Genomic DNA, 25671 nt, shown 5'->3' on the forward strand with positions numbered 1-25671 from the left:
AGGCTCTGCTTCTTTCCGGGGTGACTGAATAGCTTCACTAAGAACATACCAAAATCATAATTCAATACATAATAAATGCTACCAATAGTCACACTGGAGGATTCCCTGGAAGTCATCCAACAAGAATTATCTATTAGCGGGCTGGCCGAGTGGCTCAGTTGGTTAAGAGCACAAGCTCTGAGCAACAGGGTTGCTGGTTCGACTCCTACATGGGCCAGGGAGCTGCGCCCAAGCTGAGCTGCCGCTGAGCTGCCAACAGGTGGCAGGATGGCTCAGCTGGTGAGAGCACGTGCTCCTAACAACAGGGTTGCTGGTTCGACTCCCGCATGGGATGGGGGGCTGTGCCCCCTGCAACTAAGATTGAACACAACACCTTGAGAGCGGCCATGAGCTGCTGACGGTGGCCAGATAGCGACTGGACTTGGAGCTGAGCTAGCTGCACGCTCTATAACTAAGATTGAAGGACAACTTGGCTGTTCCCCTTCCCCAATTCACCAATAAAATCTTAAAAAAAAATTTATCTATTAGCAAATAACACTTTTTCTCTCCCACCCAGTTTATTGTTTTTAGTCTTTAGTTTAAATATATACCTTTAAAGAAGGACTTAAAATACTTTACTTAGCCTTGCTAGTAATGGCAATAACCTGCAGTAGTATTAGGGAATACTGAGGCTTAAGATTCTAAGTCGCAATTTTACAACAGTACAACACAGTGGTATGTTCACTCTCATTCATGCTACTTTGAAACTGACGTACATAGATATTAACACAAATACACACTTTAAACTGAAAGATAATATAAATGTGCTGAAGATCAAACTTTTATATTAACATAGTGTTCAGTGTGTTGCCAAAATGTTTGAGAGTTAAAGATACTCTGTTGCCAGTAAAAAAAAACACCAAGAAGTCTGGAGCAGGTAAGAAAAGTATAGAATGCTCTTCTTCGTGCTTTCTTATTAGTTCAGGAAAAAAAGACTAATTTCTGACCCTTGAATATTCTGGTATTTCTAGAAGCTGTCACCCTTGTTTTGAAATTATTAAATGAAATTAAATATGCATTTAATACTAGTTCTGTAAAAACAGGCTCCTCACTATTTTCTGTAGGGTCACAAAATCACTCAGGATTAAAACTAGGCACCTAGTTTTCATCAGGATATTTTCTACTTACCCATGGTTTCATTGAATGCAACACAAATTCTATTAATTGTCTTTATTCCATATGGAAAAGTACAGTAGTTGTGCAGAAACAAACTACAGAACAAAAGAGTAAGACGTTCACAAATATTAAAGAAAACAATAAACAATAAATAAGCCATAGTAGTTATAGCAGAACTCATGAAAAGCCTATAAAAAATGGTAAAGCTGTACAACATACAACAGGAACAAATGTTGAAGAATAACACCAGAAGATTCCTATTCGTACAAAACTATAACAATGCTCACAGGAACTTCATTACAACGAGTCGTTTTTAAAACATTCTGTAAATATAGAACTTCCTTCTCCCCCAATTCTAGAAAATAAATTTCACATCCCAACATATAAAACAAAGACACTCCCGCCTCTCTCAAACTAGCATTTTTAACATCCTTCAATAGCACACCATTTTCATATAAAAATACCTTTAAACCAAGGTTCATTCCTGTACCTTTTCTTTACAAATTAATAATACATCAGTTTGGACTTAAGTAGCACCTCAAAGGTGTTCAAATAAATGAGATAAAGTGCCGTTACTGGTACACTGTTAACATGCCATAATAATATATCGTTCAGTGCAATAACCAGCATGGATGAAGCTGACAACATGCAGATATATGACTTTTTTTTTTTTTAAAGATTAACTACTTGAAATAGTTATATTTACAAGTCTGAATACAACTTGGCTATTTAATATATACATGTGACTATAAGTAATGAATGTATAAAAAAACAAAAGCAACCAATCAACCAGACCTTAAGTATCCAAATTAAATATTGTCCTTAAAGGGCCCTGGAAGGTTTGCTCCAGGAGCGCTCTCATTGTTAAAAGCACTTTAGGAACAAGGAGAGAGCTAATTTACGTGTCACCAAGAATGCAATGTTCTTAGTAGTTTAGCCCAAATCCAACTTGACCACCAATCATGATTCCAAATGGCTTAATACTGTTTCCAAATATTAAAACACCTTGAAGTGGGAATATAGTTCCAAAAAGGTTCTGTAAAAATGTGTTTAATGAGAAGCATAACATGGAAATAAGTGCTTAACCCTCTTCAGGAAACTGCTTTCAAGGGAACAATATTTGGATGTTCTTGTATTTTTCTTTAAAAAAAAAATCAGCTATAGAACATTTATAGTCACACATATTCAGCTAGAAATCACTTAGGTCTTAATTTTATGTGTATGTGTATATATATATATATATATATATATATATATATATATATATATATATATATAAAAATTGGGATTTGACTCAATGGAACTGTAACTTGAAAATTCCATCTTTTCCAGAATACATCATCTGGATATTATGTAATGAGTTAAACCTATCACTAGACATTTATATTCTCTATGAAATATTATTATTTTACCACATAGCAAAGGCTAGGAGAAAAATGATAAAAACTTCATAGGAGAAAAAAGCATGAGTTAATGTCTTCTTGGCTTTCTTAAACTTGCAACTTAATAGGCATAACTAATTGTAGTTTTTTATTCTGGTTAGCATTCTTATTTATGGTGACTTCTGGCTATTTATCAAAGAAATTTTATCCCATATTTAAAATAAATCAGTGATATCTGATCAATCCCCAAGGAAAAAAGAAAAAAAATATGGCTAAAAATAATTTTTCTCATTTAAAAAAAACCAAAAAAACCCATTAAGTTACCACCAGGAGCCTACGCACTGTTTTCCAAATTCTACAAATGGGTGTCTCTTAAGGCTCACACATTGGACTCTATGAATGATCGCTTTGGTTTTGCTGAAGGAAGGTGACTCCTATGGGCTTCATTACTGATATGAGGCTGCTGTTTAGAGATACTTTCCTGATACAGATGAGAAACAGTCTTAGTTATCCTGTTATCTTGACAGTGGGCTGGAATTTGGCACTTCCTGTCTTCTAGTTCCTTCACCTGTGACCCGTTGTGGACACTTCCACCCAGGGTAGAAATAGAACAGGTTTTGGCTTGGCTGTTATATCCTGCTGCTTGTTTGAGAGAGGGCTTCTCCGAGTTCGAGGGCTGCAGGCCAGCTGCAGAAGATGTGTTTGTCAGCAGCCCCTCCGGCCCCTGACAGTGCCAGGTGCGGGCTGGAGGATTGCTCTGCTGCTGGAACCTCGCAGTCTTATCCATGATGCCCATAAATGGGGTATTGCGTGGTCTGTGCTCAGCGGTGCCGCTCTGAACCTGGGGAACCGCCTTATCTTTAACCCGAGCATCTGGTCCTTGGCTCTTGAAGCCATCTGAAAAACTGCTGCTTGAAGTCAAACTACTGTTTGAACTTGACATCTTGATGCTGCTGGATGGAGAACTAGAAGAGCCTGAGCTGGTGAGGGACGCTGGGTGTCGCAGGTCGCTGCAGCTCACGGGCCCCCCTGGGCTGAGAGGGGCTACATCCACGGCCACGGAGGTGTGAGACAGGAGCCTCTCCGCGGTTTTGATCTTGCTTGGTAAAGGATATGCAGCTCCGCTCTCAGTGTGCTGCAGCTGAGCACTGTGGCTGGGGCCCGGGCGATCCCCAAAACGGCCAGAACCCACCGCCAACGCGAAAGCGCCTGTTCCCTCGGAATGCTGGTTTCTGCCGCCAGTAGGAGTTGCAGCCATTCTGCCCGGCATGGGACTTGGGGGAGGATTTGGAGAAGGGACCTGAATCTTTGTGCTGCCGTTCCTCACGCCAGCCTGTCCGGAACCCAGATGTTGGCTGGTTTTCACTATCTGTGCCTGCTTCGTGGGTTGCATCACCAGCCCTGGCTGCGCGACAGGCTCCCTCAGCGGCTTGGGGATTCCTGGCCTGTTCTGTGGTGAGACGGGCCTTAGTTTGGACTGTAACCCTTCTTGAAGGTTTCGGATATACGGGGAGGGGACGGAGGATGGTTGGGACCTGGGAGTCAGGGAAATGGATTCTTCCTGTGGAGAAGTTTCTTCTTCTTCAACCTCCTCAAGATGAAAACGGTCGTTTGATCCAGGGGTGGGGACGTCCTCCTCGTTATCTGAGTCATTGGGTGGGGCCGGGGGCGGGCACTGCTGTTTTTGCTGCTGGCTCCTCTGGAGTTGTTTGCATTCCTCTTCCACGCGGGCCAGGAGCCTCTTGATTTCCTGGTTGGTGGGACAGAGTTTCACAGCCTCCCGCAAGTCAGCCAGAGCTGCCACAAACTGCCTTTATATTAAAAAAGAAGAAAGATATAATGGCAAGCGGTGGAAGCGCATGCTCTGAATGTAACTATTCATAAAAGAGCTCTCTGCTCCAAGGAAACGGAAGGTAGCTGAGTGAATTTTGAACACTTACTTTGGTAGACAGGACCCACTGAAGTAGTTTAGGATTACTCAGCTAAGGGGGATTGCTGACTTCTAAACCCAGATTCTGTGAGACCCCAGGGTCCTGCTATCTCTATAAAGACCACTGGGCTGGGAGTGAGACCGGGCATACATCAGTGGGCGTCAGGATCCTCTCGAAGTTGTCTTCACACTCCTTTCTCACCATGCCCACCTCTAACTTAAAAATCTTATAGGACTCCTCCCCTCTGCCCCACCACCTCCTCTTAATTTTGCTAGCTGGCACTTTCACCGACAATATGGACTAATCAAGGAATTTTATGTTGTAGTTAAGTGTCAGCTGTGGTGGACTAGTTAATGAGATGTCAAGAGAAAATAAATGTTTAGCCATTGCTAGTAATATCTGCTACTGTGCTTCTTGGAAGCTACCAATTTAGTCCCACAAGGGACATGAGGCTGAGGCTCAGAAGCCCCAAAGTCATCCAGCAGCTTCAAGACCACAGAAGCACAAGAAAACTTCCCTAGTCACAAATCCAACCCCAGACATTACCTGCTATTTCTCTTCGCTCTTGCCCTGGCATAGAAGGCTTCATAAGACCTCGGTTTCAATTCAAGAGCCTTGGAGGCAAATTCTTCTGCCATGCCGAAGTCCTGGTGTCAAGACATGAAAGATAGTTTGGGGAATATAATCAATAATGTTGTAAAGATTTTGTAGGGTGTCAGATGGTCACATGTCTTATTAGGGAGACCACTTCATGGATGGTGTAGAGGTCTGACCACTGCACTGTACACCTAAAAGCTGAAGCTGAATAATAATGAATGTCACCTATAATTTAATATAAAAAGTAGTCATGGGATATGGAGTACAGCATAGGGAATAGTCAATGGAATTGTAACAACTATATACAATGTCAGAGGGGCAATAGATTGGGGGAGTGGGATTATCACTTTCTGAGGGGTGATATGTCTAACTATTACATTGTTTTGTACACCTAAAACTAATTTTAAAAAAATAACTGTATAATACATAAATAAATAAATAAATAGAGTCAAAAAAAGTACTGAAACATGATTACAGGCAACTTTTAAATAGGAGGTTTGCTCTAAAGGTTAGCAGAGAATTGGGGCATAACGGGAGAGAGGTGAAGGGCACGGCAAGTTTATTTATTTATTGTTTTTGTTTTAAAGTTAGGAGATAGTTAACGCTTATTAATATTCTTGAGAAGAATCCATAGAGAAGCAAGAATTAATGATTGAGGAGCGAGAGGAGGGCAGTGGTAGAAGCAGTACAGCAGAAGCCTGCAGCAGATGGCACCCAGCACACCGAAGGAGGGCCAACCTCACAGAAGGGCACAGAGGCGCCATCCACTGAGACAGGAAGGCAGGCAGAATATGTGGGCCCCGAAGCCTCCGGTCAACAGATGTGGTGGTGAGAGGTGAAATTAAAAAAAAAAAAAAGTAGCAGAAAAAAAAGAAGTACTGAAACAAATCTAGCTACTAGTTACAAATTAACTATGAGTTAGCTACTATGTATTACAAATTAAACAGTTACTGTCATATCCTCTGAACAAACATAATAAGCACCAGGCAGATTAGAACATATTGGAGTTGAACTCTATACCAGGCCCTTTCCTTTTGAATCCCGTGACAATGTTGGCAATACACAGTTGGGTCGGGGTGGAGGGGCACTTTGTATTTGTTTCTCATTGAAGCAGAGGAAACTACACCCAAGTGCATTCTCTCAACATCCTGAGAGGTGGGTAGTGACACTGATCAAATGATGGTTGTTCAAGAGAAGCGGCTTCCCATATGCCAGGTCCACAGAAATGTGCACACAAATTGGATACGAGGTCCTGTGATTTGGTCTATGGAAGGGCTGTCCTTCACCACTGTGAAAACATTTGATTGCTAAAGGATTGGAATAAGGGGGCACAGCTTACATTTGTTTTTCTTCGGCAGCGAGACAAATTGAGATAGAGGGAAACTCTCAGTTCATTGAACGGTCTCATGTCCTCTCCGAATCCTTCTCGAGGGAACTTCCTTAACGCGTACTGGTACCTCTGGGCGGCCTCTTTCATCTTCCCTTTCTAGGATCCCAAAATCACAGACATTTATCCCTTACCAGAAGCTCCAAGATGAATAAGCTCCCACACCCTGAAGATCCTGGAGAGGTTCTTCTCTCTCCTACCCCCAACCAAAACCATGCCAGCGCATCGAAAGGGTCCTGCTGAGGAAGTGCTGTAGCCAGAACACTGACCAGCGTGAACACCCATGGCCTCACTGTCCACGCAGGCTTTTCTGCAGCATGTGCTTCACACAGCAAGAAAGGCGCCGGTTTTACAGGAAGGCGTCTGTAAATTGCCAAACTGATAACTATCAATCTTAACACCTCAGATTATCTTCTCATATATTTTTGAAAACCATTTCATGGATGCATCTCTCATCTAGAGGTATTTTAATGCTAAGTGTAATAGAAATCAGATGAAACGTGATGCAGTTCCTAAGGCAAGTGGAGTCTTGTGGATAAACCTACAGCTTGCTGTAGAATAATAATTTTTCTTTTAAGAGGAGCTAAAGCACGGGCTTTAAAAATCAGAACGGCACCGCAAGTCATTTTCAAGGCTAAAAAAATCCATTTGCTCAGTAATTTCCGTTGCGCAGCGGGTATGAAGTCTGTTGGAAATGGCTCGGTATTTCTAACATAATTGCCTACCAAAATTCACATTAAAACCACTTCAAAGCCACAACAACACACACTCTGAACTCAATTTCAAACTGATTCCCAGCCAGGAACCCTGCTGGGTCATGCTATATGCCTATTTATTTGTTATTATTAAAAAAAGGAAAGGGGAAACCTGAAACATAACAAGTGCAGCAGCCTCGTGGTAACAAGAATTAAAATGGTCATAAATCTAGGTTGTTTTCATAATCTTTTAATTCTGTTTAATCACGGACATGGAAAGAACAGTGATCTATACAAATGGCCTAAGCATCTATCTAAACTGGGTAAAGTACAGCTTCTGGGCCAAATCTGGTCTGCCACCTGTTTTTACAAATATAGTTTGATGGGGAGACAGCCATGCCTTGTTCATTTATCTGTATTATCTGTAGCTGCTTGGGTTGCCACCACACCAAAGCTGGGTCGTTGTGACGGAGACCGCACAGCAAAGACTACAATATTTACCATCTAGCCCTTTCCAGTAAAAGTTTGCTTTTGATCTAAACTGAGGTCTAATTTTAGAAAATTTAAAGTTCAACTTATTAATCTGTAAATTCTATTTCTATCTCTAAGGGAAAATGGGGATAAAACATATAATTCAGTCTCCTGAGTAACTGAGTATTACGTATTACTTCATTATCTTAAGTAAAAGTATCTCTAGAAACAGTTTTCAATTCCAGAAGCTTATAGCTATTAAGATAAGATGACCAAGGCTTGAGAGACAATGATTCTTTTCTCCTGAAAGTGTCTCTTATGTGTCCCCTTCCTGTGTGTCTCGTGACCTTGGGCACCGAGGAGTCTCCTATATGACGTGCCAATTAAATTAGAGGCAACTCTGCCTCCACGCCAAGGCTTCAGGCCATAAGTCACCGGTACAGCCACAGGAGTCATTCAGGAATAATGGTTTCCAAACACAATGAGAAAAGTGCTTTCTACCTTGAAGATTCTGCCATTAAGATATTAAAGCCCGGGCGTGCGGCCAGGTTAGCATCTCTTAGAGCTTCTGTGAAAGCTACACTGCGTGTATTCTGTGTGGTAGCACAGCCACGTCCATTATACACCAAAGGAAGAGGTTGCTCGAAGGCCATTACCACATCACAGAAAAGGGTGAAACCACTTACTTTGTACATCATGTTTCCTTCCTCCATCAATTTCTGTAAAAGTATAATCAAAATATCAGGTTTGGAAGTAGCCATCGCCCAAGCAGCATTTCCTGCAAAATAAACATGCATTCAGAGGCACTTCGGTGGCCTTGGGATAAAGGAGTTCAATACTTCTGTGCCCCCCAACACCCTGTGCGCATACATGCGCGCGCGCACACACACACACACACACACACACACACACACACACACACACACACACACACACACACACAGAGCTAAGATCATAAACAGCAGAGAGCCAGCTGCAGGGCACCACTGCTCTGTGTCCTGCAGACCTCCAGACAACAGCACCATGAGGAAGAGGGAGCAGGACACGGCGAGCACTTTCCTTTCTCGTTTGTCTTAAACTGAACTAAGCATGTAGGACGAAAACTGTACCCAGCACAAACTGTCGCTGTTCCAGTGAAAAAGCACTGGGAAACTAATGCACCACAACAGCCATGACCCCTCCCTCCCTCCTGATGGGGATTTGGGGTAAAATCAATTAAACAAGGCTTCAGAATAATTTCCTTAGTTCCCTGCAGTGCACACGACCGCTGGCAAGTGAAGGCATGTTCTCAGCATTTTCCTGCACTCTGCCGCAGTCTACCATTAAATCTGCTCTGAGATGTCTCAGCTTCGGCCCTTCTGCCCTCTTCCCACCACTCGTCCTCTCGGCCCTCCCCGCTCACAGCTCCGTCCAACTTCTCCCAGCCCATAGCACGGGCATGACCTTCTTTCCAACCCTCTTCTAAACATGGTGCAGCAAGTGGTGCTCAAGAGCACAGACCCAGACGTCAGGCGGCTCTGGTTCAGACCCTGACCACTTGCCTCCTCTGCGCCTTGGTTTTCTCCTATGTAACATGATGGCATTATCACCACCTCTTTACAGGGTTGGTGAGGATGAAGCAAGCTAAAACATGGAACTGCTTAGAAAAGTGCCCTATACCGTGAACTGCTTAATAACATTAGCTAATATTGTCTTCATTACAGCCCCCTCCTCAGAACTGCTGGTGGCCCACGTTCTGCCCTATTAAACCAAAACAGTGCTGTTCTGGTTGATGTTCCCCACACAGTCTGAATGGTGTGTCGTGTTCCAACCAGCCACATGGAAGGGGCTCGCCCTCCTTAGATCACTCCGCCCCCTGACATTATCTTCCAGTAACCCCTCACTTTGTCTCCAGGAAACCACAGGAAGTTTCCCTCACATAAACTGTGCTGGGGTTGCCATTTCCCTATCCAACTGACTGCTTATTCTAGAACAGTGGTTCTCAAACTCGACTGCTGATTAGAACCCCCTGTGAGGTTTCTGGGCCCACCCCACCCCCAAGGAGTGGAATAGATGTGCTTCCTGGCATGGGTCCCGGGCATCCTAAATACCCTGAAATTCTAGAACGTCCAATGTTGGCCTCAGTTTCCTACCCACACCACAATAATAATATTATGAGGTGTTTAAACATTTTAGGTGACTGTGATTAATGAGCCTTAGAGAGGGAGAAAAAAAAAAATCTCCAAACACCTGACGTCTTAACCTGGGAGCACGTAAGTCTTTATGGTCCCAAACGTATTCTGAAATCTGAAGCCCACCTTCCTCTCACTGCTGAACTGAGGTGTTTACTGACCTAATTTGGCTCCTTTTCTCAGCAGTGTAACCACTACAGATGTGTTTCGACAACCGATGGCTCTGTCCAAGGGACGCATGCCGCTGTGGTCCACGTGCTCGATCACGGCTCCCTTCTCAACCAGGTACAGCACCTGCGTGGAGAACAGAGGCCCTGAGGCGCAGTTCGCGGCAGAAGCATGGCCACATGCCCCCCCACCCCAACTCCTGCATTTGTGTGTAGCTGCTGGCAGAGAAGAGAAGCTGTGACCCATACCCAATACCCGCTCTGCTGAAGGGAATCTGGTATCAGCAATGAGGGAGGCGGGTGAACGCTCCCAGGGAGGGATGTGCTGTGTACATGCACTCATGGACCACAGATGGGTCTACGCACGTCATCACCTGTCTCTGTGTCACTCCACCTCCCAGGCCCCAGCGATGAGACAGGCACATTTTCATCTCCAATCACTTAGGAGGCACACTGTGCAATGGTGCCAGTGTGCCGGCAGGCTGCGGCAATGGGCACTTCAGAAACACTCAGGCCTACACATAGCCTAGGTACAGCAAGCAGGATAGACCAGCAGCCTGGGATCAAAGGGACCCAATTATAACTCACTTTAAGGCTTAGGGTAGAGACCTGGATATAAAGAGCGCTGGGACTCTAAAGATGTCAAGTTTGAGACCCTGGTTGATTTGATGAGATAAAATCATTTCACTTGGACTAAACAGCAAACAACAGGGAAAATCATGTTGGCCACTCAAATTGGAAAAGGGGACTGTAGCCAGTTTAGATTTTCATGGGGATCTGAGAGATAGATCCTATCAGTTAGCCTGGTATTCAAAATGACACTGGAGGAAATCAATATCCAGGATATGTAAAAAACTCCTGCAACTCAACAACAAAATCCCGAATAACCCAATTTAAAAATTTAAAAGGGCCAAGGGTCTGAATAGACATTTCTCCCAAGATACTATACAAATGGCCAATAGGTATATGAGAAGATGATCGGCATCATTAATCATCAGAGAAACGCAAATCAAAGCTACAATGAGATATTGCTTCACACTGTTAGCATGGCTACTATAAAAAAAAAAGCAGAAAATAATAAATGTTGGTGAGGATGTGGAGAGATAGGAACCCTGTGCTCTGTCAGTAGGAATGGAAAATGGTGCAACCACCTGGGACGGACTACGGAGGTTCTTCAAAACATTAAAAATAGAATTACCATATGATCCAGCAATTTCACTCTTGGGTCTATAGCTGAAAAAAAATATGGATAGATCTCAAGGAATTTGCAGGATCTCAGAGAAATATTTGTATACTCATGTTCATAACAGCACTATTCACAACAGCCAAAGAGGGAGGAAACCTAAGTGTCCATAGATGGATGAACGGATAAAGAAAATGCGGTACATACACACAAGGGAATGTTATTTGACGGTAAAAAGGAGGGAAATCCTGTCACATGCTACAACATTGATGAACCTTGAAGATATTATGCTAAGTGAAATAAGCCAGATACAAAAAGACAAATACTGTATGATTTCGCTTCTGTGAGATGCCCAGAGCAAATTCAGAGAGACAGAAAGTAGACTGGTGGTTGCCAGGGGCTGGGGGAGGTAAGAGGGGAAGTTGTTTAATGGGTAAAGCGTTTCAGTTTTACAAGATGAGAAAGTCCAGACATTGGTTGCACAACAGTCAGTGTACTTAACATTACTGAATGCTTCGCTTAGAAACAGATCAAGGTAGATTTTATGTTGTGTTATTTATTCCAATTTTTTTAAAAAGGCACTAGGACGGTAAATTTCTTCACTCTTCACTTATGTTGATAAACTACAGGATTTTGTAAGGTAGTATGAACTGAAAAGTAAAAGTGTGGATATGTGAGGTTTAGTTCAATAGCTGTTTTTGAAAATCGATATTAAGTACAGTTTATCACGTCTAGAAAATTGAGACTACGTAACTCTAATATCACTGCCTTTTAAAAGCATCCAGGCACCGAGGTGCAGGGTGATGATGGCTTTTGCTCCAAGGTCCACAGCTCCTAGCAACATGATACCTGTCTCTCTAGCTAATCTGGACATTAGACATATATAAATATCTAAAAGTGGTAATTTCTCAAGGGACTGAATATTCCTCTAGAACGTGCTGAGTGCCAGAGATGTGCAGCCTGACAAAGACACTGTTTCTACCCTGAAAGACATTTTGCAATTCTTAAAGTTTTATCCCCTTACACCTCTATTAGATTTAAAGGCATGGGTCACAGAGATAAAGATAGTGCCCAAAGCATTTTATATTACTTCTAGACAATGCCATATGGCTTTAAAAACAAACCCGTTAATTATTTGATTAACAATTTCTCAATGTAGAAAAGTGATTTTTAAATGATCTATACAGGAATTCTATTTCTATGGATTACTGTAAGAAAATTAAACTACAATGCACGCGTGTATGCACATCCATGTATGTGTCTGTTGTATGTACAGTTTGTAATCATTTATTTTTAAGCTTTTAAGAACCCATTAAAATCTTTACTACGGTTCTGATAGATTGTATGTCACAGAATTAAAGAAAACTGAAAGCTACCCCACAACACACACGAACACACTGACCACCCTCAGGCACAGCCTTACACACACACAGGAGATGTTTCGGGTCCTGGGTTTCACTGTGGCGCTGGCCCAGGTGGAGGAGTGCGACCACCCGCGATACCTACGGTCTCTGCATCACCGTAGAAGGCGGCAAGGTCCAGGGGCGTGCGGCCATTCTTGTCCATCTGGTCTATCTCGGCTCCTTCCTCAACCAGAAACTGGACCACTGCCCTGTGACCTTTCAGACAAGCCCAGCTTAATGCTGACAGACCCTCTTTGTCCAGAGAAGAAAGGGTGGCACCTGAAAGACAAACCCAATCACAGAACATGAACTCCTAGAGACGAGGCCTGGGAGCACAGCATCTCACACCTGCACACACCTGGCCTGAACATGTGGCAAGCAGGTGCTGTGAAATTTGAAGCCGACTTGGCAAAACGATCATCCTTGTTGAAGTTGAGTAATGGATGTGTGGGCTTCGTTACCTATTCTCTCTACATGTGTAAGTTAGAAGTTTTCCATAACAAAAAGACTTATAATATGAATCAGAAAGTACTGAATGAGGGAGCAGCTGGTTAACTCAGGTGGTTAGAGTGCAGGCTTATAACACCAATGTAGCTAGTTCGATTCCCACATGGGCCAAGGAGCTACGTCTTCCACAACTAGATTGAAGACAACTACTTGACTTGGAGCTGATGGGTCCTGGAAAAACACACTGTTCCCCAATAAAAATAACTAAAAAAGAAAGAAAGAAAGAAAGAATAAGTCTGCCAAAGCTCTTTTAATTTTTTTTTTTTTTAAGATTTTATTGGGGAATTGGGGAAGGAGAACAGCCAAGTTGTTGTCCTTCAATCTCAGTTGTGGAGGGTGCGGCTAGCTCAGCTCCAAGTCCAGTCACCATCTGGCCGCCCGTCAGTAGCTCGCGGCTGCTCAGTTCAAGGTGCTGAGTTCAATCTTAGTGGCGGGTGGGCGTAGTCCACCATCCCATGCGGGAGTCAAACCGGCAACCTTGTTGTTAGGAGCACGTGCTCTTACCACCTGAGCCATCCTGCCACCTGTTGGCAGCTCAGCTGTAGCTCAGCTTGGGCGCAGCTCACTGGCCCATGTGGGAATCGAACCAGCAACGCTGTTGCTCAGAGCTTGCACTCTTAACCAACTGAGCTACTCAGTCAGCCCCAAAGCTCTTTTCTTTATCCTACTAAAGAAACCTATGCAGGGGTGGACAGTGCCGTTACCTTTTGAAAGGAGAAATTCCACAGTGCTCAAGTGCCCTTCACAAGCGGCCACCATGAGGGGCGTCCGGCCCTGCTTGTCACTTAGGTTCACATCACAGCCATGTTCCAACAGCAATCTCACGATCTGAAATAAACACTCGGAGTTACAATCTTTCTGCTATATTTTATATCATGTTCTCTACACCCAGGCAGGATTTTCCACTTTTAAAAATAGCAAAAAGACTCTCTTCTTTTAAAAACTCCTCTATAAGTTGTGTAATCTAAGTAGCCTACAAAATATTTCTATTGTATTCCTTTGAACAAAATCTTCTTCCAAATGTATACTAAAACAAAATACCATGCCCAAGCCAGGCAGAAATAGGAATTTGGAGGAGGGGTGCCAATCACAATCAAGTAATGCATAGACAGCCACAGCGGGGCGTATGGGATAACTGAGCAGAACTAAAGGGGGGCGAGTAATGGTCGTGGGTCCCCATGCTGGCGCTGAAGTGCATTTCTGTAGTAAACGGCACAGAGCAGGGGAAGTGGGGCGCAGGAAAACATTCACCCACCACACCCCCAAGCAATCTGCTTTTTTAAGACTTGGGGCTTGGTGGATGGCTCGACCTTCACAGAGGGCAATTTTTAGCAAAGCTTCCAGGGGGAAAGTCTCAGCTGAGGACCATGCCTTTAAACAGTACATGTGCTGAGGCTGGAAAGCAAGAACATGAAACCAGAGAGGACTGTCATACAACCACCACCCCAGCAGGAATGGCTTAGCCAGGGGGTAGTCAAGTCTCTCCGGCACGACATTTGTTCTGTCACCACAACAGAAGAGGGGGAGTATTCCCATGGCTTTCTTGTTCTTGATACACTAACAAATGCTTTTCCCATGACTGAGGAAAAAGACTAAGAGAGAGGATTAGCCAGGGCACCATGTGAAAGCTGTGAGGGTAACAGGGAATGGATGGTACAAACCAAGCTCTTGGAAATAAAAGGAGAAAAGCCAAAATCTGGGTGGGGACCACTCATAGCTCCTACCAGTGGAGCTAGCAGGAATCAGGAGAGAAGTGATACCATGCTGTGAACTTGGGTTTAGAAAATTCTTCCTATAACGAACACAGGAACATCCATTTATTTGTTTGTTGCTTATGTGTAACCTGGTGCCAGGTATGGCCACTGTTTACAGAATGATGACATAAGTGACTGAATGCTGCTCTCAAGGATCTCCTGCTCCCTTGAATTAATGACAGCAACGTGTCATTCACAGTAAAAGAAGTCAGTCCAAATCACAGTGCTGGACCAGAGGGAAAATGTGTCCTTTTCCAAAAGGCACAACAGAACCACTCTTCTTCCAAGTATGCTGGGCAAATGGGTCACACTGTCACACCAACAACAGGCATGAAAAAGCAAGTCTTCTGTTATCATGATGGGGACCTCCCACTCCATTTCCCCTCCCAGTTAACAGGAAGCAGCTGTGGGTCTCAGACCTGGTTAGCAGCCTACATGGCTGACTGTGCTAGTTCATCAAACGGTTGCCTTAACTAGTAGTACCCACAGCACACGCTGAAGCCAAGAACGCCAAAAAGACAGGGCTCAGGGAGCCACATCGGGGCCCAGAGACGGGCCATCGTGAACTCAATCCCCGCTCATTGTGTCCGAAGCACACAGGGGCCCACTGGGTACCTGCCAATGTCCCTGGCGGGCTGCACAAAACAAAGGTGGGACCCCTCTTCGGTTAGTCCGAGACACAGCAGCTCCACACTCCAGCAGCAGCTCACAGACTTCCAGCTTCCCTCGTCCTGCAGCGGCAGTCAGGGCTAAAGGAGAGTCACAGGGGAGGAGGAGACTGTGAAGATGTGGTGGCTAAAGGTGGCCAAAAACTCCTGGACACTCCTGCCACTGAGAGGAAGAGGTCTATGGCCACCACCGATATCTGGGTGGGCTCTGTGACTTCTTTGACCCACGCAACATAGCAGAAATGACTCTGTGCCAGCCTCTGGGCCCAGGTCCTAAAAGATGGGCAACTTCCACTTCCCTGGAACAGCCATTCTTGGAACTCAGATGCCATGCTGTGAGGGAACCCAAGCTGCCCTGTCATGGGACCCACAGGGAGAGGAACTGAGGCCTGTGTGTAGCTGCCAGTCCCAGGCGAGCTCTCGGCAGCCAGCCAGCAAGAAGTTGCCAACCATGCATGCACCATCCTGGAAATGGCTCCCCAGACTGAGTCTGGCGATACCAGCTGAAGCGGTGTGAGCAGAGGTGAGCCACCATCCCTGCAGAGCCTGACTCAAACTGCAGATTCAGGAGTCACTAAGTTTTTGCTTTATTGTTTGTTTGTTTGTTTCCCCACAGTAAGAGATAACCTGAATATAGTGCAACACAAACAGAGGTCAGTATTATTGTCCAGCCTAGCTTCTTACCCTAGAGTCATACATTTCATTCAACAAGAACTAATAATTACTGAGGCAGTCAAGAGCATATCCCATCACACCCGCCTTTATGGACCTGGGGGTTAGCACCACTGTCACAAGTCAAGATTTGAAATTAAGAATGTCAAGAAAGCAAAAAAGGGGGATCAGGTTACAGAGGGCCCTGGGCGCTCAGGCGAAAATCCCAGTGTGATTCTGGAGGCAGTGAGCTGCCTGCCTGTGGCAGTGGTGCTGTGGGGGGTCAGCCAAGGATAAAAAACGGTCTGAAGGGGGATAGGATATGGGGCAAGGGTTCTCAGGATGCGCTCACATCAGTGGCTGTGCCTCCACGCCCCCAAGTCGTGATTCTTCATGAGGGTGTTAAAAGAGGGGTTTAGTTAGAAGAGGGGCCTCAGCTATGTCATGTGAGTCACTGTCTGGAGGAAGGGATGGTAGGTTCGGGGACAATCCCAGGCCAGATGACAAGCTTTCAGTGGAGAAGATGACAGGAAGGGGCCAAGGGGGGAGGGTAGGGACACCTCAGGAGGGAACGTCTACAGTGCCGAGGAGGCAGGAGGGAGTAGAGTGTGATGCTGTCTCTCTATTCCCGGGACAGATTTGTTTATAGATACAGCCTCTGCCTACAAATGTCCAGCTTTTGGACTATGTCAACTGTTCCTTCAAATCAGTAAGGCATCTCAGTATGAAAACAGGGAAAACATCAGAATAAGCCCTCAATGAGATGAAGTCCAGGTACCAATGAACTTACTATGACAAGTACCCGGCCTCACTAGGAAGCCAAGTAACGGAGAGGTGGGCGTGGAGCAATGGGAATGCTCATATGCCGGTGGGAGTGCGACTGGGTGACCCGCTCTGGAAAACAGCATGACACTCCTGAGACAAATTGAAGATGCACATGTCCTACCCCCCAGCAGCGCTGCTTGTGGAGGCATGCCTGGTGGTGCCCTTGGAATGCACCGAGAGACCCATGCAACAGTGCTCACAGCAGCCCCAGACTGGAAGCAACCCAGATGGCCATCAACAGTAGAATGCATCGATCAATTGTGGTATAGTCAAAACAATGGAATGTTACATCGCAATGACCATAAATGCTATGCAGCTAAATGCAACACAATGAGCCAGTCTCACAAACTCAACATCGATTCCAAGAAACAAAACACAAAAGAACAGACACAGGGCGACTTTGTTCATACAGTGTTCTAGTTCAGAAACAGGGCACTGCCAAAGCAGTCTTGGAAGAGGCCCAGGCATGGGCCTCCTTTTAGGAAGGGAGGGGCCTGGCTCAGTGTGAGTCCCTGGGTCTTGCTTGGTCCTGCTCTCCTGGCACCTAAAACTAGCGGAGTCAAGGGCTCAGGAATGCAGCTTTCCACCTGCACGGCTAGGCCTGCCATCCTCCTCAGACCCCTGCTCAGAACAGGCAGCTGTACCTACTGCAACTTCCCCTCAGCCTGGCCATGGTTGAACTCCCAGGAGCCATACGCATAAAAGGATGTAAATCTGACATGTGGGCTGGTCTTCCTGTGACAGAGGGCAGTTCCTCCAAGGAACGAAGTCTCTATGGACCTTCCTGAGGGTCCGTCACAGAGAGGCACTCACATCTGCCTGACAGATCACCTGAGCTCTGCTTCCATCCCAGGGGCCTCACGCCCTGGGGAAGTGAGGAGGGTGGCAGGGCTGGGAGAGAGTGCAAGCGTGCCAGGCAGCCCTACTCTTGGGGACTAAGAATGTAAAAGGTCAGGCTGGGAAGACTGAGTGAGGGGAGCAAACCCTCCCTTTCCAGAAGCGCACATTAGCTCTCACTTTGCTTCTGGCCCTCGGTCCCCCTGAGGCAGGGAATGTGTGACTAGATTGGCTTGTCATCGGGCAATCTTAATAATACTTTCCTGTCATCTATTTGAAGAATTTTTTACAAGAAGAGCCACTTTTAACAACAGTTGCCATCTGTATTATTGACTTTGTCTAGACAGTGCAACCAGAATAAAACACAAACATGAAATGTAAGGCACTGCTGATCTTGACTGCAGTGCCATTCCTATGTGTGTATAAACAAGCTCATTGTCACTGATGGTACTTCTAAACTTGTAAATAAATTATAAACAAATGCCATTAACAGAATAGAATTTTTATCAGTTTTATATATACACTGATGCATTGGGGTAGAGATGGGGGTTCCCGTATCCGAAATATTTGAAAACCAGTCATCAAGGTGATACTGTCTCTACTGTGAGTCTACACTAGCCGGTCTTGGTCCCTGCTGCTCTGAGCATGCTCATTACAGTTCACACCTGCCATGATGTTAATATTAACGATTCCTAAAGCACTTTTATGTATGTTATCTGGATAGATCTGAACATGACCCTGTGAGTGGCTCGTGAGATGAAAGACCTGGGCAGTGAGCCACTGCCCGGACCTGCTGTTCCTTTGCAACCTTCCTCCAGTTAGGGAAGGCCTTCTCTTCCCTCTCTTCCGGAAGTAGCTGAGTATGACAAGGAACGAACGAACGAATGAGCAAACACACACACACACACACACACACACACACACACACACACACTGTAGGCAGGGACATGGCCAGTGTAGGTAGGATACCATTCCTTCCATGGGGAAGGAATAAACTAAGGGCCCTTCCTTTTGATGAGATCTGAGGCAGCTGACCCACCTTAACATTCCATTCTCTTTTATTTGGGAAACAAGTTTCATCCCCATTATAAACGGGGTCTTTAAACCAGGAGGTCTGTTGCAGCTGCCACTGAATTTCTGACAGCAGCACATCAGAAGCGACAGCCCGGCCCTGAAAATAGGGCCCTGTGCTTTACGGAGGCGCCAGAGAAGCCAGAAGTGGGAGCAGCTGACACGTGGACGAGAGCACCGCCCCAGGCCTGGCTTCCGTTCCCTTCTTCCTTTATGGCCTGACTGACTGTGCATTTAGTGATGAACTGCCTTTTGGGGCGATAAAGCACAGGCTGTAAGAGGGTCTCTCAGAGTTTTCTCGGGCCCAACATGGATCGCATTCTGCCCAGAAATTCTTAATGAGACTCTCCTTTTCAAATGATGCCAATAAACAACAGGACCTGTGTTCTCCTTTTTCTCCTCAGATTGAAAATTTTGGCTACATCCCTCAGGGCCCCTGAGGCTAGGCTGTATCTGAAGTTTCAGCAGCCACAAGGATTTAAGGATACCATATTCGGACATAAGGGAGGCTGAAGACTAGTCAACTAGTTGCTTAAACAAACAAAATTAAGGCAAAACTCAGCTCAGGAATTCCAACTATTCTGCTGAAAAGGCTGACCTCTGAGCTGACCAGACTCTGAAGAGGGTCATTGCACTTGGCCTGGCAAGAAAACAGGAGAGGACCAGGACAGGGGGACAGCACCCCACTGCAGTAGGGCAATCAATCCTCATCTACTAGCCAACGAAATTCAAAGACGAAGGAGAAAACAGACTTAGTATGAAAGGAAGACTCTAAAATCAAAATGAACACATGGCACTTTTTAGGACTCAAATTGGACAGAAATTTTTTTTTTTCACTTGCAAAATCCTTAACAAGATGGCACTTTTGTAATTAGATTTCCATGAACACATATATCATTTTCTGATAATTCTGAGTAATTTTAGCTCAGCAATGCTGTGCCCTGTCTTCAGAACATGAGTAGATTTGTCATGGCAGATATTCATTTTAAGAAAACCCAATTGACATTCAATAATGTGAGCTTATTGAAAACATCAGTGAGATATGGTTCTTTGTGCAATGAATCGTTTGCAAGAATCTTTTACGTATTCTGGGTGAAGAGTTGACTTATAAAAACTCAACCGTCAACCTGCCAGGAGCACAGTCATGCCAGAAACAGGGCTGTTTATAATATTTTATGGCAGATCTGTCACTCAAATACACTGGGATTCACTACCTGTTACACCTCTGCCCTTGTTTCTGTCCCCAATTTAGAGACTTTGAGAGAAGGGTGACAAGTCAGCACACAGAGCAGTTCCCAGATTCCAGATAAGGACCTTTTCATACATGACACACTGATGACCCTAAGCACCCACAAAGCCAGAGCTGAGCACATTAGTAAAAGCAGTGTGCACTTGCAGAGGGGCACTTCCTGCTGGTTGAGAAGGCTGAGGGGGTGATGTGGGCAGGGTGGCTCGGCTTTGCTCGTATACTTGTGTTTATTTGTGCAATGTATTTACTCAGGTTGACTTTTCTCATTTCTTATAAAAATGAGTGGAAAATGAAAAAAAATGAAAGTGCCAATATATAGTGCAAATATGAAAGTGCAAGCAGTAGGGTTCTCATAAATGTCATCTAGTTGTGACTATAAGATGGAAACCATAAGATGTGACAAAGGCAGTGATGTTTGCGCCTCAGCTGGAGGCTCACTGGACAAACACCACCCAAACAGTAAAGGAGAAGAACAAAAGTAAAAAATGCACATAAAATGCTGGAAAATTCTCAGCTATTTTATCTAAGGGGCAAAATGTAATCAGGGATTTTATGATTTAAAAAAAACAAAAACCAAAAAAACTCTTTGGGAATAGCAGCCCCTTTCTCTCCACTTTCTAACAACGGACCTCTGAAGAAGCTGTTCGCGCACAGGCTGACCGCAGCTGCCAGGCTTTACTGCCATTGGGGTTTGGGCTGTCACACGAAGGGCCTCAGAGAAGCTGGTCCCAAAGTCCTGCGTGAATGAGAGTAGCGCCCCCTGCCCCAAAAGCCAGACAACACCCTCTCCTCCGCTTCTAGGAACAGGACTAAGGTTTGCAGAGCCCATCTTAAGCCTCACTTTGTTAGGCATTTCCTCCCATGGCTGAGGGAGGGAGGGCTTCCATTACATAGAACCTTCCCAACAGCTATAAATTCCTCCTCTCCACAAAGGGAAGCTATTTGATCTAATACCCAACAATGTGAAGCACAGCAAGATTGCTCTTACTGAAAAATGTCATGGCATTGGGAGGCGAAACCCCGAGAAGCCTCCAGCACCCGAGCCCTGACGAAGCCCGTGCTGGGAGGGGCACAGCCACTCAGTGACCTTATGAACAGGGAGCCTGCACTGTCCACTGCTCTCTGACTCTCACAGGCCCCTGTTCGAAACACCTTCCTGATTGTTCTCACCCTTCCTGATTGTTCCCATTTGGCAGAAGTCTTCCAGGAGGCTGGCAGCTGGGCTGGGGTCAAGGAGAGGGAACCTGTGTTCCAAGGCAACAGGCAGCAACCAAGAATCCCATAAAAATGGTGCCCTGCCCACCCCATCGGCCCATTTCCCAGTGAGCGACCTACGAGGCCTGAAAGAAAACAAGGTGGGAGTCAAATCTGAGGGGCCAGGACCCTCCTGACACCTTCTAAGTTCTACTACAAAAAGCACACTGTCAGGCTCTGTGCATAGATGAAAGACTAAACATGAGCTTCAAAATGCCAAGGAATTCTTTAAAGAAATAAAATGTGCAGTTGCCACTCAACAGGACTTCACATGTAACCAAAATTCTTTTCCATCCTTTGTATATGTAAAATAACTGCAAAGCAACTAAAATTCTATCATTAAAGCATTCATTTTAATACCCTGGGAAAGGCCAAATGCATAGCATAAATTAAGAGATAGCACAGCAACAGCATTAACAATCAACTTATCACAACCCCTACAGTACATTACATCTGTAGAACACACAATTCCCGAGCTCTGGGCAAAATACTCTGGGTGAATTCTCATTCAATCCTGACAAGAGTCCTTTGAATTAGATGATTAGTATGTCCATTTCATTGAGGTGAAAGAAATGAGTCAAAAGAATGACATCATTTGCCCCAAATCATGAAGCCAATCAGTGTCAGTCAGGAATTAAACCTATGCAGCTGAATAAACATGGAGTCATGCTATTAGAATAGGAAGATCCTGACATCCTTTAATGATATACTATGATGCTATAAAGTGCTTCCTGCATTATGGAATTAATTCATGAATTCATTTAATACAGAACTAACTTCTATGAGGCAAGTACCACTGGTTTTACAGATGAGGAAAATAAGGCCCAGAGATGTTAAACTTGTCGACGGTCACACAGCTAGTGGGAGGCAGGGAGAGGACTGGAAGTCAAGGAGTCTGGCTGGCCAAGCTATTGCCTCCAGGAAGCCTCCTGTAAAAATGGCCATCTAATCAAACAGACTATAAATGTTATTTCAGAACAAGAGTGTCAGAAAACACGTTTCTTCTCCTGAAGAGCTGTGAAGCTTTCTGCCATGGATGGCATGAATGATCTACAATGACTCTGTTCCCTTCTGGACACATAGCATCCCAAGGCCAAGATGCAGCTCAACCCAGTGAGCTGCAGGCCTGACAGCAGGAGTATCTGTGTGGCTCCTCATGTCCTATATCTGACTTTACTTTTTTTTCCTTCTTATTCTTATGTATATTATTTCAAATAAGCCTCTTCAAATCCTTTGAGGACTAATGTGTGCTATAAATAACATAAATTCAATTTAAAAACAATTTCCTAAAACATGGACGACATAAACCACATTTCATACAGACTTTGTTCTAAAAATCTATCAGAAGATCACAGCTTTGAACAGCTGTCACTTCTCAAGTGTGCCGAGCCTGCTCACATATTTGATAGATCGTCTTACACACCAAAATTTAAAGCATGGATAATGTGCTGTTCTTCCTTCTCTCCTTCAAGGGCTGAGCATGTGCTGAGGAGGACAGAGTTACGTGCAGGACACCACTCAGGGGGTCAGTGCAGTCATTTTATACAACAAGCTCACATCCGGTCTCAAAAATGAAAAGAAAACAAAATAGAACAAACAAACAAACAAAAAACCCCAAAAGACTCCAAATGTCATTTCAATAGGAATTTGAAAAAAATCAATTATGGTTTTTCTGTGGGCGTGCAAATGAGCCATCTGTAGCCCGTCTAGCAGTGACGGATTGAAAGAATAAGCAACCGTGTTTATAGGTAAAGATGCTCTAAGCTACCAAAATGTAGACGAGTATGTTTTTATGTTGAAAGCAGAAAGTTTGTTTTTTAAAAATGAATGCGAAGGAACCACTCAGTGAAACGATGGACTCTATGCACAGCAAAAGCAACATGATAAAGGTGTGAACAGAGTTCTCGTAAGGGGTCAAGCTACCAGTTCATCTGCACCTGAGATGCACTCTGTGGGTTTTCAACATACCCCACTCCTTGCCCTTCACCTACACTGCAGGGCAGGGACACAAAAGTCAGCTGATTTCTGCTGTCCTCTCCGCAGAGAGGACTGGTTTACAGAACACACCCATGTCAGGGGCAAACCCCAGGGGTCTGCTACAGCAGGAAAGGGACAGGGTGAGGACAAACCCAGTCCCTTTAGTTCTTAACCTCAAATCCCCTCTACTGTTAGGGTGACCTCCACACCCATCTCCCTTTTTCCAGAGCCTGGGTTACCCCCTCCCTCAGCATCCCACATCACCCCACTTTGCTCCTCTCCTTACAGGGTCCTGGGTCACTCCACCCTATTTCCCTCTTCTCAGGGTCCTGAGCTACCCTACCTCCCATATTCTCCAGGGTTCTGTGTTACCCTAACTTTTCCCTCCCCTTCCTAAGTCCTGGGTTACCCCTCTCCCAAACATCTTGGATCCTGGATCCCCCCTATATCCTGGGTTATCCCCTCCCTCATGCCCTCTAGAGTCCTAGGTTACCCCCTTTTGGTGTTTTTATGGCAAGGACAATCAAGAACTTCCACTGTTGCAAGGACTGACAGAAACCTGGATTTCCACTAATCTTACGGTACTTTCTTAAACACTAGCAGAGGAAGGAATGCCTTGACAAGGATTCTCCAACAACAGTGCCAATGAGATGTTCAGGACCTCCAAAAAGTCAAGTAGCTTAGGTGAACAACAGTAAGTCACTTAGCTTTTCTCCACAAGATATGTTTAGCAAATTCCTTAACACAAATTCTCCACGTGCCCCAACAATCAATGGATCAATGCCTTTCCTTCCAGTCTCTCACCTGAAATTCTGCCTTGGATGTACATACCCTATTTCCCCAAAAATAAGACCTAGCTGGAAAATAAGCCCTCTCATGATTTTGGCATACTGAATATTTTAAGCTGAAGGAGTTTGTGAAAAAGGCCCCCTTCTCCCTGAAACAGGTAATAAAACCCTCATGTGAGGGGTGCGTGCCCTCCATATCCTGGAGGAATCATGTTAGGGCTTCTTCTCCGGCTAGGTCTTATTTTCAGAGTAACACGGTACATGTGTAAATGTTAACCTCAATCCAGTAAGTTTTAAATTTACTTTAAATTATTACCACATAACAGCTCTCCTCTCAAAATAAAAAAACAAAACAAAAAACCCCCAAAAACCCATAAGGCAAAATTTGAATGAACAAAGGGTCATTTTAGACCAACCCTAAGCCATCTGTTCCCTGGGGTGCATGCACCATGCTCGGGGGTGGCCTTGGGTGTGATAAGCTCAGTAATTCAGGGCCTGGGTCCAACTACAATTCAGAGCTGAAGGACACTTCACAGCTCCAGTGGGGCGGAGAGAACCACAGAGTGGGAAATTAAAACAGTTCCGTGGAGACAAAAGAGCAACTTTTAAAACATCAAGGATGAAATACAACTCATTACCTCATTTCATGGCTCAGTACGGAAACAGGTGTGAGGAATCCCCTCCGCCAAGGCTGGCCTGGAAACGTCCCCCACCCCAGCAGACAGGCCTAGGCTTCAGACTCAGGTTCCAGAGGTAGCCAGGTCCTACCCAGAATTCCGTCCAGAGTTACAGTGAGCTGTGAATCGCATTATGTGCTGAACTGAACTACATCAGCGTGCTACGAAATGGGGCTATGTAGCTAAACACCTATTCAGTTTACAGTGCAGAAAATTCAGCCCTTCTTAGAAATGAAAGCAAATAAGGTATTTTTGTTTTTGTTTTGCTTGTAACCACTTTAGAATAAAAAAAACATAGTATTTACAATGACTAAACTTCTTTGGAAAGTATTTACCAACTAAAGTATTTTACCAACTAAAATCGCATGGACACCATAAAAGAACACTTCACATGAAGTAGTTCAGTCATATGTCTATCTCTGATGGGGTATCCACTTTCAGAAATCAGGGAAGGGCAGCCCTTGGAAACAGTCACCTGAGTGGCAGGATGGCCTCCTATCCGTGTGTGAAGCCCAGTACTCAAGGCCTGATGGCAGACCAGCTATAAGGCAGTAAGAAGGATTTCCTAGGGAACAACAGTGTGAGGGCATAGCATGTCCTGAGGCAGGCAGCTGAGCTGGAGGTGCAGGAGGGAGATGCTATGGATATGGGGATAGGGCTGGCACAGCCATTCCGTCCTGTTGGCCGTGCCCACACCACGTGTGGATGCTAACAGCTGTGCTCCTAAAGATGCAATCCAGCACCCAACCACACTCACAGCACGTGAGTGGCACTGGTGACTAGGACCAGAGTTCCTAAGCCAGCTTGGAACCCAGCAGGACATGACCTGTGCCAAGACAGGCGCAAAGAAACCAGAAGATCAGGTCCTTAT

The 25671-nt window shown here is 44.9% G+C and overlaps 1 protein-coding gene across 1 annotated transcript in view; it reads right to left on the reverse strand.

Annotated features, from left to right (window-relative positions):
• Positions 1 to 1194: 1194 nt before the first annotated feature.
• Positions 1195 to 25671, reverse strand: part of TANC1 (tetratricopeptide repeat, ankyrin repeat and coiled-coil containing 1) — a 236068-nt gene continuing 211591 nt past the window's right edge. The window contains exons 20-27 of the mRNA XM_019636822.1: positions 15419 to 15552; positions 13754 to 13877; positions 12646 to 12821; positions 9951 to 10083; positions 8305 to 8396; positions 6405 to 6551; positions 5015 to 5115; positions 1195 to 4348 (exon numbers count right to left, since the gene is read on the reverse strand). Of these exons, the coding sequence (XP_019492367.1) occupies positions 2917 to 4348; positions 5015 to 5115; positions 6405 to 6551; positions 8305 to 8396; positions 9951 to 10083; positions 12646 to 12821; positions 13754 to 13877; positions 15419 to 15552 (2339 nt within the window). The 3' untranslated portion in view covers positions 1195 to 2916. The remainder of the gene's footprint in view (positions 4349 to 5014; positions 5116 to 6404; positions 6552 to 8304; positions 8397 to 9950; positions 10084 to 12645; positions 12822 to 13753; positions 13878 to 15418; positions 15553 to 25671) is intronic.

The sequence above is a fragment of the Hipposideros armiger genome, unplaced genomic scaffold, assembly GCF_001890085.2.
Source record: "Hipposideros armiger isolate ML-2016 unplaced genomic scaffold, ASM189008v1 scaffold_30, whole genome shotgun sequence".
In the NCBI taxonomy this organism is placed as follows: domain Eukaryota; kingdom Metazoa; phylum Chordata; class Mammalia; order Chiroptera; family Hipposideridae; genus Hipposideros; species Hipposideros armiger.